This window comes from Hemibagrus wyckioides, linkage group LG19, assembly GCF_019097595.1.
Source record: "Hemibagrus wyckioides isolate EC202008001 linkage group LG19, SWU_Hwy_1.0, whole genome shotgun sequence".
Lineage (NCBI taxonomy): Eukaryota > Metazoa > Chordata > Actinopteri > Siluriformes > Bagridae > Hemibagrus > Hemibagrus wyckioides.
The window spans coordinates 15,065,177-15,079,436 of NC_080728.1; the positions used below are offsets into that span (position 1 = coordinate 15,065,177).

General features: G+C 39.8%; 1 protein-coding gene across 1 annotated transcript in view; it reads right to left on the reverse strand.

Annotated features, from left to right (window-relative positions):
* cped1 (cadherin-like and PC-esterase domain containing 1) overlaps positions 1-11,213 on the reverse strand; it is a 65,430-nt gene extending 54,217 nt beyond the window's left edge. Inside the window, exons 1-2 of the mRNA XM_058417725.1 lie at positions 10,239-11,213; positions 2,592-2,763 (exon numbers count right to left, since the gene is read on the reverse strand). Of these exons, the coding sequence (XP_058273708.1) occupies positions 2,592-2,763; positions 10,239-10,496 (430 nt within the window). The 5' untranslated portion in view covers positions 10,497-11,213. The remainder of the gene's footprint in view (positions 1-2,591; positions 2,764-10,238) is intronic.
* Positions 11,214-14,260: the final 3,047 nt, after the last annotated feature.

A 14,260-nucleotide genomic window follows, 5' to 3' on the forward strand; every position in this document is an offset into this window, starting at 1 on the left:
GTCCATATTCGATAATGTGTATCTAATTCGTGACATTTTGGACGTCTCCAGGCTATTGGGCTTAAAGACTGGTCTGATTTCTCTAGATCAGGAAAAGGCTTTTGACCGGGCTGAGCATGAATATTTGTGGAAGGTGCTGGAAGACTTTGGGTTCAACCCAGGTTTTATAGCTATGATCAGGGTGTTGTACAGTGACATTGAGAGTGTACTGAAGGTTAACGGTGGTTTATGTGCTCCTTTTAGAGTGTACAGAGGGATCAGGCAGGGCTGTTCCCTCTCTGGTATGTTGTACTCTCTAGCCATTGAACCTCTTTTAAATAAGTTAAGAAGTAATCTCTCTGGTTTTAATATTCCACACACTAATGCCTCAATATGTTTATCAGCTTATGCAGACGATCTGGTAGTGATGATAAACACACAAGAAGATGTGAATGTTTTAACTGGCATTTTAAATGACTTTCATATTTTATCCTCTGCCAAAGTTAACTGGTCAAAGAGTGAAGCCATTTTAGTTGGGGAGTGGGGAGGTGGGCAACCGTCACTACCAGGAGGCTTAGCGTGGAAAAGAGGTGGTTTTAAATACTTGGGTGTCTACCTGGGGAACAATGTGTTTTTAAACAAAAATTGGGAAGGTTCTATAGAGCACGTGAAGGGCAGACTCTGCAGGTGGAAGCGGCTGGTTCCAAAGATGTCCTACAGGGGGAGAACGCTGGTCATCAACAACCTCACTGCATCGTCCCTCTGGCACAAGCTGGCATGCGTGGATCCGCCGCCGAACCTGCTAGCGAACATCCAGGCCCTGCTGGTGGACTTCTGGGACGGTCTGCACTGGATTCTCCACCTGCCCAAAGAAGAAGGAGGACAGGGGCTGGTCCAGCTGTCCAGCAGAGCCACAGCCTTCCGCCTCCAGTTCATCCAGAGGCTCCTCACTGGACCCAGAGACAGTATGGAGAGCAGCAGCCAGTGGATTATTACGCACAGTTCAAGGACTGGGGCTGGACAAAGCGTTGTTTTTAATGGACACAAAAATGCTGGACATTTCTGGATTACCAGACTTTTACCGTGGACTTTTTAAAATATGGAACGTTTTTAAGAAACAGAACAAGGGCTGCAGAACACTACACTGGCAGCTGGAGGAACCTCTGGTGTACGGCGGGCGACTGGACATCTCCAGTGTGACCGTCCCTGCACTGACCAGAACTCTCATCTCCTCAGGGATTATAATGCTCCAGGAGCTTGTGAACATCGCGGGGTCAGACTCGTCGAGGGCAGAGGACCTGGCAGCGTGTATGGGACTGCGGTCCCTGCGTGTTGTCAGTCAGCTCCTACACCGCTGGAAATCTGCACTAACTTCAGAGGAGCATGTTCAGCTGATGGACTGTCCACGCACAGAGACTGGTCCTGCAGTCGAACGGACGGGTGTGCAGGCCCCCTCCTGGAGTGCCGGGGCGAAGGGGAGATGGACTTTGGGTCAGTGTCGGGTAAGCTGCTCTACAGAGCATGTGTAAAGGTTTTAAATAAGAAAAAACCGAGTGGGAGGGTGGACACCCCATGGAGAAGTGTACATGGTTTTACTGATGATTTTAAACCAGAGTGGAGGGCACTTTACAAACCACCGTTAACCAAAAAAGCCGCCGACCTCCAATGGAGGATTTTACACTGTAGTATCTCTGTGAACTCTTTTATTTCTGTTTTAAATCCTGATATTGCACATGACTGTCCTTTTTGTTCACAGAGAGAAACAGTTTTTCATGCTTTTATTCACTGCTCCAGGTTACTTCCACTGTTTGTGTTTTTACGGAGCATTTTAAGGTCTTTTAATGTTTTTTCTACTTTTCAGTGTTTTATTTTTGGTTTTAAGTATGTCAGGAAACACCGGTTCAGGTGCCAACTGATCAATTTTATATTTGGTCAGGCCAAAATGGCGATATACCTGAGCCGGAAAAACCAAATAACACAGAACACTGACTGCGAAGCAATAAGAATCCTGAAAAGACTGATCAAATCAAGAATTTTAATTGATTTTAATTTTTATAAAAGTATGAATGACTTGGATGTGTTTAAATGTGTGTGGTGTTGTGAGAATGTTTTGTGCTCTGTTGCAGAAGGACAAATTAACTTTGCAGCAGAGCTAAACTAATCACTCATGTTTAAACTAATTTATTGACATTATTTTAATACGTATTTATTTATTTATCTATTTATTTATTAAGTCACTGTGACTTATATATGTGACTTGTGTAAATAAAGATGCGTAAAAAGTCAAAATGTCTCTCTCTCTCTTTCCCTCTCTCTCCCTTCTGTCAGTCAGAGCAGCATCTATGATCTCATGTATGCGGAAGAGGGCAGATAGAGGGCTTTCCTCTGACTGTGTTACACTACACTGTGACATGCAAAATGATGCTCTTCTTTGGCTTTATGTGTTAGCTTTCACCGTAAAATTATTAATAAACAATTCTCATTAATTACTTAAATAATTGACTCTAAAAAGAGCGCAAAACTGGAACTGAAACTTAGACTCTTACTAGGCTTCATATATAGCACCCAGAGATCTGACTTGGACTTCACAAAAACACACAAAGAGTACACACCTCCACCACTGTGTGTAAGGGTGGCACTGGTCTCAGCATAGCGTCCCTGCTTGACACGGTACCCCTGTTCCTGGAGGACTCTGTGATAAAGCTGCACCTCTGTGTCCGAGGGGACGTGCTGCCCTGTCAACATGATGGCCTTTCCTGCACAGATTCTCTTAGACCAGTGGACCTGAGGGAGAGATAAAGAGACAGATGAGGAGGAAGATGGTATGAATTAATACCAAAAAAAGAATCAAGATGTACACAACATTACTTGCTAATGAGCCATGCAGTTCAGCCAAACAAAATACCTCATTATCAATCTGCAAGACTAATATGCTCTAAGAAGGGTCATGTAGGGGGGTGAAAGGACAGCAGGCCAAGTTTACACACTGAACAGGATTATGACTTCAAACAGCTGAGCCTCTAGCGTGACGCAACACCAGTCTGGGAGAGTCACCATGGCCATGAGTGAAGCAAATCACACAGCATAGGGTGTAAGGAATAAAACATGACATGCTCTATATCATATATAGGATGCCAGTATTCTACTGCTCTTATACCATAGCAATTTGCATTAAATGAGAGAACAACATATCATACTTCAGTAATATTCAATACTGTTAAACATCCATTAAACAAGTACGATCCTGGTGTCACTTATGTTAGAGCAGATGTTTCTTCACCAGCACTTTATTTCTGTCTCTCTGGAACTTGACATCAAATGTGTAGCTGGAGATGCCTCCACTATAAACAAATCTTTTTTGTTACTCATTTGTATGCCAGAAAGACACATTTAAAATATACAAAAGTCTGAAACCACAATGAATATCTGGAATTAGTTTCTAAAGGCTATAGTATTAATTCTGCACTATTTTAAGCTCCCGAATTGCGTAAATGTAAGCAAATGTGTGATATTGGCCATGTTACTGGCCATGGATTACATTCTTTATTGCATAACAAGATGAAATGGATACACAAAGGTATAATGTGCTCAAATGTTCCACACTATTCACTGGAATGAGGAACAGAGGACTGAAGATCTTGATTTGTAAATAATAATTTATAATCACACTCTCTGGTGTTTATGATATATGTGATCACACTCTCCGGTGTCACCCAAATGAGGATGAGGTTCCTCTCAAGGTTTCTTTCTCATTAGGGGCTTGCTCATTAGGGATAAATACAAATATATTTTGAGTCTAATATTGATCTTGAACTTTTTGTTCTATATTTCTTATGTTCTGTATAGCTGTTTCGAGACAATGGCCATTGTTTAAAAGCGTAATACAAATAAAATTGAAATTGAAATATTTAGAGTTACAGTTAAACCCCTCATTCGCTTGGTGCACTACAGATGAGTAAGCAACTATTTTCTTTTCTTCTGCTCTCGGTTTATGTTCTGTCTTTTTTAGTCTTGTTGTTCTTCCATCTCTGATGTCTCCTCTCTCTCTCTCGCTCTCTCTCTCTCTGCTTTTTTATGTCCGTCTGTTTGCTTCAGGCCTGTTCAGGGAAGTTCTGTAATGAAATAATAATGTTTGAGTCTTGGCCACAGCCGGGCCCCGGGAAACGAAGGCAGCGCCGTAATTGCATGGTTTAGATTAGCATCTGCAGCTGGAGGTCTACAAGAGGAGGAAAGAGAGACAGAGGGATGGTAGAGGACTGGCTGATGGACTGAAGTAGTGATAAGGGAAGTTAAAAGAAGAGGAAGATGTTGGTGAGGCTTCAGTGTGGAGAGTAAACAGACCGTTGAGAAAAACTGGGGGTAGGCAACACTAGAGGAAGTAGGAGCAAGGAGAGAGAGAGAGAGAGAGAGAGAGAGAGAGAAACTTCATGATGGGCTTTGGGCATATGAGTTTTCTACTCTCTGATGTGGCCGAGCTCTCAGATGGAAATTTATATATGCAAACTGAAAGAAGTAGGGCATGGAAGAACTGTGAGAGAGAGAGTGAAAAAAATCATGAAAGATGAGGAAGAAAGAGAGAGTAATAGAAACAGAACTGAGAGAGCAAACTAAAACTGCCACTTATCACTGCCATTTCCTCCAAACTTCCCAAAAGTCCTGCGTGGTAAATATCACACCTACAAAAGAGGAAGTAATCAAAATACTCCCTCTTTCATTGCACTATGAAACAGGCAAAAGATTTTAGCTAGCAAAAATAATTTGCTTTTTAGAATTCTAGTGAAATCTGTGAAAAAGCCTTTCCAGTAGGTTATTACAGCAAATGAGGGAATAAATCCATATATTTTGGAAAGAGATGTTCAACATCTGGAACATCTGGTTGTGATGGTCATGTAGTGCAGTCTAGGGGAAAAACACAAAATCTGAGGCAAAAACAAGGTAACCCTGTGCTCTGTCTATGCAGACAGACGGACGGACTGACGGATAGATAGATAGATAGATAGATAGATAGATAGATAGATAGATAGATAGATAGATAGATAGATAGATAGATAGATAGATAGATAGATTTAGATATACATGGCGCTACAATGGATAGTGTTGCTGCCTCACACGGTCTAGATTTCGATCCTAGGCTTGGGTTTCTGACTGTCGGAGATTCACACATTCTTGTCATGTCCATTTCCTCTGGTTTCATCCCGCCTCCCAAATCATGTTGGTATTGGTGATCATACATTGCTCTAAGCTGTAAGTGTGTGAACATCTCAGCACATCCTGCCCTGCGACAGTCCAGCATCGCCCATCCCACGTGCATTCCAGCCTCATGTTCCTGGGACAGGCGCCGAGTAGATAAAGCAGTTACTGAATATATGCCGTGTATCCTGTATCTGTGTGTAGGCATGTGTGCAAACATAACCACACAACTGAGCATCTCAAAGAACAGCATTATGGACAATTTACAGTTGTAAAGACCGTCGTAAATAAGCAACTGTTTATTTTAGACTCTCTGTTCAAAAGAAAGTATTGATTATCATTATTTATTATGAATTTTGTTGGAGTTTTCCATTACCAGATTATTTGAGCATATGTAAATATGTTGAATTGTGTTGAATTATTGCACATCTATTATGTTTGTATTAAAGGAGTAATAGTGCACAACATTATGGTTTCCCCTTTCTCATTCTCCTCACTCCCATGACTCAGGTCTAAGATTGGGTCAGTGTGTATGTGTCTGGTGACAGCACTTGCTGGTACCAAATACCACAGTGCACAGGACAACTATATTTACTTTCTACTATATTTAAAAGTCCTACCTCCTTCTCCTGTCCCTAAAGGTCATAACTCCTGCTGAGCTGGTGTCTCTTACAGAGCTGGTGCGCTGGTTCATTTTAGTGGATCCATGTTCAAAAATCATAATGATTAAAACGTCCTCCTGCCTCCTTCCGTCAGTATGAGCATGCCAAGCTGGCACAATCAGTGAAATACTTTTGATAAGACTCCAAGGCATGCTGTTCACGTTAAAACGCTGTAGCATGGAATAACATGTTAATTATAGAAAAAGACGCCTGGCCCAAGTTGCCTGTCATAACACACGATAGTTAAGATCCTGCTGAAGAGAACATTACGTGGGGAACTAACGTGATTTAACCCTTTCAGATCCTGGCTGTCTAATGTTTAGTTATGCAGAACCTATGAATAATTCAGTAATTACAGTGAAGCTAAAGTGAAAGGTGTGCAGATATGAGAGTGAAGAATGTACGGCCTGGGACTTGTTTTGTTAAGGGTAAGCTTTTTCTAAAAATTGTGTGTGCTTAACAAAATTTGCTTATGGGTTCCTTAAGGATGGGGTTCTATTGCATACAGTCTCTCATTTAAACCTTTGAGCTAAATTCATTCCCACAGATTTCTATAGTACACACACACACACACACACACAGTAAAAGAGTCTTGATAGAGAGAGAAGGAAACAGAAAGTGGGTTTTGTTAGTATTCACTAACAACCTCAGAGCCTGATTGTCTATGCAAAGTGGATGCTTTGCTTGGTAACAGGCGAAAGATTTGGCAACAGCTCCACATTTTATTCACGCTTTCCCCGATTCCGCTTCTCTCTTTCTTTCTCCCCATCGCTTTATACCACCCTCCTTTTTTTCCCCTCATGTGAGTCTCTGTTACTGCTGACTCCATATATTCACGTCTAAAGTCAATGGTATAGCTGTCCAGAGACCGCTATACTATAAATACTTTCATCATGTTTAAGAATTCATTTAACATAACAGTGTCTCTTTTCCCAGCTTAGTCACACAGACACTCAACAAATGATAGACATAACCATCTAAACAAGAGCAAACAGTATTAACCACATTTACGTACTTTCTATATATGTTTTATGGCTGAGCACCCATTTCGGTCTGCACTCAATCATGTCAGTCAAGCGGTACATTCCTAGCCAGCTAACTCAGAGAGCTCGTGCTGGGAAGCATCTGTCATTCATCCAGAAGAGTAAAAATCTGCTTGTACATGTGATATATTCTAGTTTAAATACCATCCTGTGACTGTGGGAACAAAGCTTAGTTCAAATACTATTCAAATTTCACTACTTTACATACATATCTCTGAGTAAATCTCTAAATAAGATAAAAAAAAGATGTAGAAATAATATGCTTAACAAATGTTTATGGTTAGATTTTTCAAATTGTCCTGCAAACGCCTTAACACTGATGTACAAAATCCTGTCAGATTAGCATTGCTAGTTGTCTACTGTTAAAAGGTTTTAAATATGACTTAATAAATCAGAAATCCTGTCAAGTTAGCTCTTATTATTAGCTAGATTAGGTTAGATGATAAAAAAAAATATGAATAGGATTTAATCTCCTCAAAAATCCTATCATGTTAGCTCTTATTATTAGCTAGCTGACTACTGTCAGATGTTCAGAATATTTGAACATCTGACAGGATTTAATCTCCTCAAAAATCCTGTTATATTAGCTCGTATAATTAGCGAGCTGACTACTGTTAGCTGATTATATTATATATATATATTATATATATATCATCAGAAATCTTGTTAGGTTAACTCTTATTAGCTAGCTGACTACTGTTAGCTGTTTATATATATATATATATATATATATATATATATATATATATATATATATATATATATATATATCCTCAGAACTCCTGTCAGATTAACTCTTATTAGCTAGCAGACTACTATTAGCTGTTTATATATATATATATATATATATATATATATATATATATATATATATATATATATATTATCATCAGAAATCTTGTTAGGTTAACTCTTATTAGCTAGCTGACTACTGTTAGCTGTTTATATATATATATATATATATATATATATATATATATATATATATATATATCCTCAGAACTCCTGTCAGATTAACTCTTATTAGCTAGCTGACTACTATTAGCTGTTTATTTTTTTAAAATATACTATATATCCATCCATTGTCTATACCCGCTTTATTCCTAATTAGGGTCAAGGGGGTCTGCTGGAGCCTATCCCAGCGCACACTGGGTGCAGGGGTACACCCTGGACAGGCTGCCAGTCCATCACAGGGCCACATATAGACAGACATATACTGTATATATAAACTGGATTTAATTTTCTGAGAAAATTTGTCAGATTAGCTCTTATCATTAGCTAGCTGACTACCGTTAACTGTTCAGATTATTAAAAAACATTATAAATAGGATTGAATCTCCTTAGAAATCCTGTCAGGTTAACTATTATTAGCTAGTTGACTACGGTTAGCAGTTTATTGTTTAATAATTGTCAAATTAGCTCTTATCATTAGCTAGCTGACTACCGTTAGCTGTTCAGATTATTAAAAAACATTATAAATAGGATTGAATCTCCTTAGAAATCCTGTCAGGTTAACTATTATTAGCTAGTTGCCTACGGTTAGCAGTTTATTGTTTAATATTTGTCAGATTAGCTCTCATCATTAGCTAGCTGTCTTACGTTAGCTGTTCAGATTATTAAAAAACATTATAAATAGGATTAAATCTCCTCAGAAATCCTCTCATTATTAGCTAGCTGGCTACTGTTAGCTTTTTAGAGAGCTAAGCTAGCTGGCTGGCTAGAACAGCATGACACCAGGTGTATATTTTCTGAACTGTTCATGTTTCTGATTCAGATGGGGAAAATGTGAATTCTGCACAACACCATTTCTATATAATTGGAATCAGACATTCCAGTGCCTGAAGCTATAGTTACGCTGTTATACCACCAATCTGCATTCCTACATGCATTCATATACTTTCTTCCCTTTCCTGTATTACCTCTATAGTACATTTTATGTTCACTGTCATTTTAATTCTATTTGTATTCTTACTGAGTATAATTTTATGACCCAGGCAGTTGATAAAGCACTTCACTACATGTGGTACTGTATATGGTTGTGTGTGTGGCAAATAAAATTTGAGTTTAAGGGTAGACACACATGATCTCAGAGAGACACAACATCTGTGTTGCGTGATGTGCGTTTCGACAAATTGGCTCATTTCATTATCCTGAATGTAAACTGCTCGCTCATTGCTCATTCCTCAGAGCAGACACACAGTCCCACACAGAGCGAGAAACCTAGTTCCCAAAACTATTAGACTAAGTGATTGCATACACGCCTCTCACACAGAGAGCTCACAGCTGATCGGAGACACCTGTCACACACACACACTTCCTCCACAGAGCTGGTTAGCACAGGGATTATCAGGAGCTCATTTCCACACTGTGCGTTAAGCCGCTGCTCCATTCCTTCACTCTGATTCCTCCACTTTTACTTCTCATATAGACAATCTTTTACTCCCACCATGTCTCACAGCTTAGACACCAAAACACCACGAATAAACATACCACCAGAGATGTTTTAAGGTTAAAAGCTTTGATCATACGCTCTCATTCTGCACTTCTAAAGCGTTGATGCAGGTGGGCGCAATGTCAGCACTGACCAGAAACATGTGTGCAGTTGTAAATCGCCCCTCCTCTACGAGGCCTCTTAGCCAACTGCCATCCAGCCTCGAGCCTGTCCTCCCAAAATACCCTCACAAAGACACCCATCATAAATAAACAATGCTCACCCACTATATTTAACAAGGACTTAAAATAGGGTGAGTGGAGACCAGGCAAAACAGCTCTAAAGTGACCACACTGATTTATATCCAGGACAAACTTTACATTTCTTGGATTTTTTTGAGCACTATTCAGTGTGCCTACTGAACTGGATGATTTTTTTTTGTTTGTATGAAATCCTGCTGAAGGTCAAACAGGGCATTATGTGGCTTCCAGGTCATGGTCATGGTGAAGGTCAAGCAATAGAGTATTTTAATGATAGGATCTCTATTCTGTTCTTCCTGCAACAAAACTTTCCTAAAGCACAAATTCATTCCTGAAACACTCCATTTATTCTATGGCATATACAAGACATCTCAGTAAAATACGAGAAGAGATTTGATGACTGGATGAATTTTGATTACTCAGCATCAAATACAGGTCTACAGCATAAACTACAGCATAAGCTTCATCAGTACTGTAAAAGCTAATTAAATGTGCACTTTTATTACTCAGATAAAAAAGATACAAACAGTACAAATTATGCAAAAGGTGCACTTTTGATGCGACAAAGAGAAGTACTTTTATTGTTCAGAATTTTAGGAAGATCTTTTATGAGATGCTAGGTTGTCTCACTCAGAACTTTCCAAGGAGCCTCTTTCAATAGTTGTGCACTTACTTCACTGTGATCATGCCACACTTCCAGTACAGAGACAAGCTCTTTTGGATGCTTGAGAAGCACTGTGCGGTCCCTCATCCTTGATTTGTTCTTTTGGTCCTTTTGTCCAGGACTGAAGCCTGTCCGGTTCACCACAGATGTGTGGTAGATAAGAAACACAGCGAGCCCCACAAGCACAAGGGGGGCCGTGCGCCATGTGCGCCTCAGCGTCCCGAACCCCAGGATCTGGCGCAGCAGCATCCCGATGCCCAGATACATAGGGTACCATGGATGTGATGTGATGTGATGTTACAGTCGCTCTTGCATCCTTTTAAATGGTCATCAATGCCCTCAGGGTTACACACACACGCAATTTTAAGAAACCATCAAACTTTCAGCTCTGCATTTAAACTTTTTTTGGAGAAAGAAAAAGAAAAACAATGCGTAGTGATGGTCACCGAAATAATGCGCTTTCAAAAACCTGGCCACATCCTCACGCAGTGTTGGATACACTAAGGAATATGCGGGGCAAGCTTGTGGAAAAGGGTTTTTAAAAAGCTCTTTCTTCGTTTTTCCCCCCGAGGAGCTGCCGAGTAGCGGAACTCCAGCACCGCCTCTCTCTCTCTCTCTCTCCGACTGATCCAAAACTGCGCTCCTGAGCTCTGGCCAAAAAGAGCCGGGCGGAAAAGTAAAGGACTGGATTAAAAACTAATAAAAAAAATATCCCAGAACGACTGTGAAACTTATTCCATGAGCAGAAAAGAGGGATCAGATGCTGTTTTCGTCCGCTTGCTGTATAGTGCGCGGAGGAGCTCTTCCACCTGGTTTGCGTTAATGGAGAGAGAGAGAGAGAGAGAGAGTAAACAGTTACTTCCTCTCTGGAGTTTGTGGACGAAGCACCCCTTACTGCTCTTAGAGAAGAAGGGATCTTTTACAGAAGCGGCGCAGTGGAACTCGACTGGAGGTTTAAAAGCGGGATAACGGATTTCTAACATGCAGCGCGCGCACACACACACACACGCACACACAGAGTACATACATACAGCACTGTGCAATTGCCCTGCCACACACAAATAGTACATACATACACCCCTAAACACACACACAACATTCATGCACCATGTGCACACAATATATATATATTCCTTGGAAAACTAATATAACAAGTTTCAGTTTAGTATACACTGACCAGGCATAATATTATGACCACCTGCCTAATATTGTGTTGGCCCCCCTTTTGCTGCCAAAACAGCCCTGACCCATCATGCACTGTGTATTCTGACACCTTTCTATCACAACCAGCATTAACTTCTTCAGCAATTTAATCAGATCACACGGGCCAGCCTTCAATCCCCACGTGCATCAATGAGCCTTGGCCACCCATGACCCTGTCACCGGTTCACCACTGTTCCTTCCTTGGACAACGTTTGATAGATACTGACCACTGCAGACCGGGAACACCCCACAAGAGCTGCAGTTTTGGAGATGCTCTGATCCAGTGGCCTAGCCATCACAATTTGGCCCTTCATCAAACTCGCTCAAATCCTTACGCTTGTCCATTTTTCCTGCTTCTAACACATCAACTTTGAGGAGAAAATGTTCACTTGCTGCCTAATATATCCCACCCACTAACAGGTGCCATGATGAGGAGATCATCAGTGTTACTCAATTCACCTGTCACTGCTCATAATGTTATGCCTGATTAATAAAATTAATAAATAAATTTAATAAATTTATTGTTGGTGATCATTTTATATAATTAATGCTCTATGTGTTGAGCTATTTACTTTACAGATATACCTGAAAAAGGTATACATTTTTAGGTAAGATAGAAAACACTTGGTGTGGTGCAGTTAAAAGAAAATATCAGCAGCGTGAAGCAGAGTTACTTTTACAATAAGTTTTTCAACAAGACATCCATAAGTGCTGTATTCCTCCCTCTGTCTTACACCAGCTTGCCAACAATATCTTTATTATATGTAATGCATTTATGGTCATATTTGTGGAACATCTGTAATAAAATAGCTATAATAAGTTCTCAACAGCCTCTCTTTTGTTCCATCTTGAAGTAAATAAGACCTACACTGACTCGAGACTCCTTTCATAAATGTTTCAAAAAAATTCTTGCAGAACTCAGCAATTATTATTAATATTATTATTTTTATTTCTTTATTTATTTGCTAAATAGCAACAAATCGGATCCTTTAAAGCTTTAGATTATGTTCAGGGTTCACCAGACAAGTCCCTATGTAAGTTGTTACTACAGAAACAATAATATAGACCCGTAATTTGCCTTAAAGCCATAACTACTGCTGTCCTAGAAAGCAATCAATACCTTCTGACCAATTGGATTTGAAAATGCAGTGATGTTGTGGTATAATAGTCTACTGATTTCTTCAAATGTTGATTATATGTAAAGGTTATCTGTCAATCAGGCTCTTATTTATTCATTTAGAGACGATTCTGTTTTAGTGATGAACTATTTTGCCTACTTTGGCCTTCCAGGAGAAAAACATCATAGTAAATAAAGCCTAATAAAGATACATCATTTCTGCAATCTATCATGTAATATTATTTCTTTATAGTCTACTGTATAGTTTGAAACTCAAACAAATTACACCAATTAGCCATAACATTAAAACCACCTTCCTAATTTTGTGTACATTCCCCTTTTGCCACCAAAACAGGTCTGACTCACTGAGGAGTCCTGTATGCTGTGAGGTTGGGCCTCAGTGAATATTATTTTCTATCCATCACATGCCACAGATGCTTGATCATGTTGAGATCTGGGGAATTTGGAGACCTTGCAAGTTTTTTGTCTATGTTCCTTAAACCATTCCTGAACCATATATGCAATGTTACGGACAGCATTATCCTGCTGAATGAGGCTCTCATTAATAATTCCTGTTGTCACGAAGAGGTGTACTTCATCTGTAGCAATGTTTAGACAGGTGGTACATAGCATTCACGTAGGATCTACGTTTTCCCAGCAAAACATTGCCCAGAGCATCCACTGGCTTGTCTTTTCCCATAATGCAGCCTTGTGCCATCTCTTACTCAGGTAAGTGACACACACACGCACCCAGCTGTCCATGTGACGTAAAACATTCATCAGACCGAGCCACTTTTTCCAACAAGACATCCATATGTGCTGTATTCCTTCATGTGTCTTACACCAGCTTGCCCACAATATCATTTATTATATGTAATGCATTTATGGTCCCCTGTATTAAAACAGCTATAACAGTTGTTCCCTCACCAGCCTTCCATTGCTCCATGGTCCAGTTCTGATGTGCATTGTAGGTGTTTTCAGTGGTGGTCAGCATGGGTACTCTGTCCAGTCTGCAGCTACACAGCTTCATACACTGCATTGCACTGTGTTCTGAAATTTATCTATCACAGCCAGCATTACATTTTCAGCTCTTTGTTCTACAGTAGCTCTTCTGTGCAATCAGACCATAAATCCTTAGCTCTCCACATGCATCTATGAGCCTTGGGTGTCCGTGATGCGGTCTCCAGTTCATCAGTTGTCCTCCTTTGGCGCACTTTTGGTAAGTACTAACCACTGCATCCTGCATACTGAGAACATCCCATGAGACCTGTGTTTGAAAAATCTTCAATCACGATCTGACTTTAGTCAAAGTCATCAGATCCTTACACTTGCATGAACAGATACCACTGTAATGAGATAATCAACGTTATTCACGTCACTTGTCGACTAGAAGTAGAATTAATGTTATAGTTGAATGGTGTGTAAAGCTAATATGTTGGTAATTTCCTATTTCGTGACATTTGTGACCAGGAATAAAACTTATTTTACCTAATGTGTCATGGAACTCTCAAAGAAGTATACTTTATACTCCCATTCGATATAATTGGAAAAAACAGATGAAACGAGTTAAGCAGAAAAGGCACTTTAACACAAGAAATAGCAAAATTATTGATCGTTTTATTTTTTCCCCCCAATTAGGAAACGTTGAATCACCAGTTCAGTGCAGGCCAGACTACACATTTACACACATTCTGTACACATCACATCATAC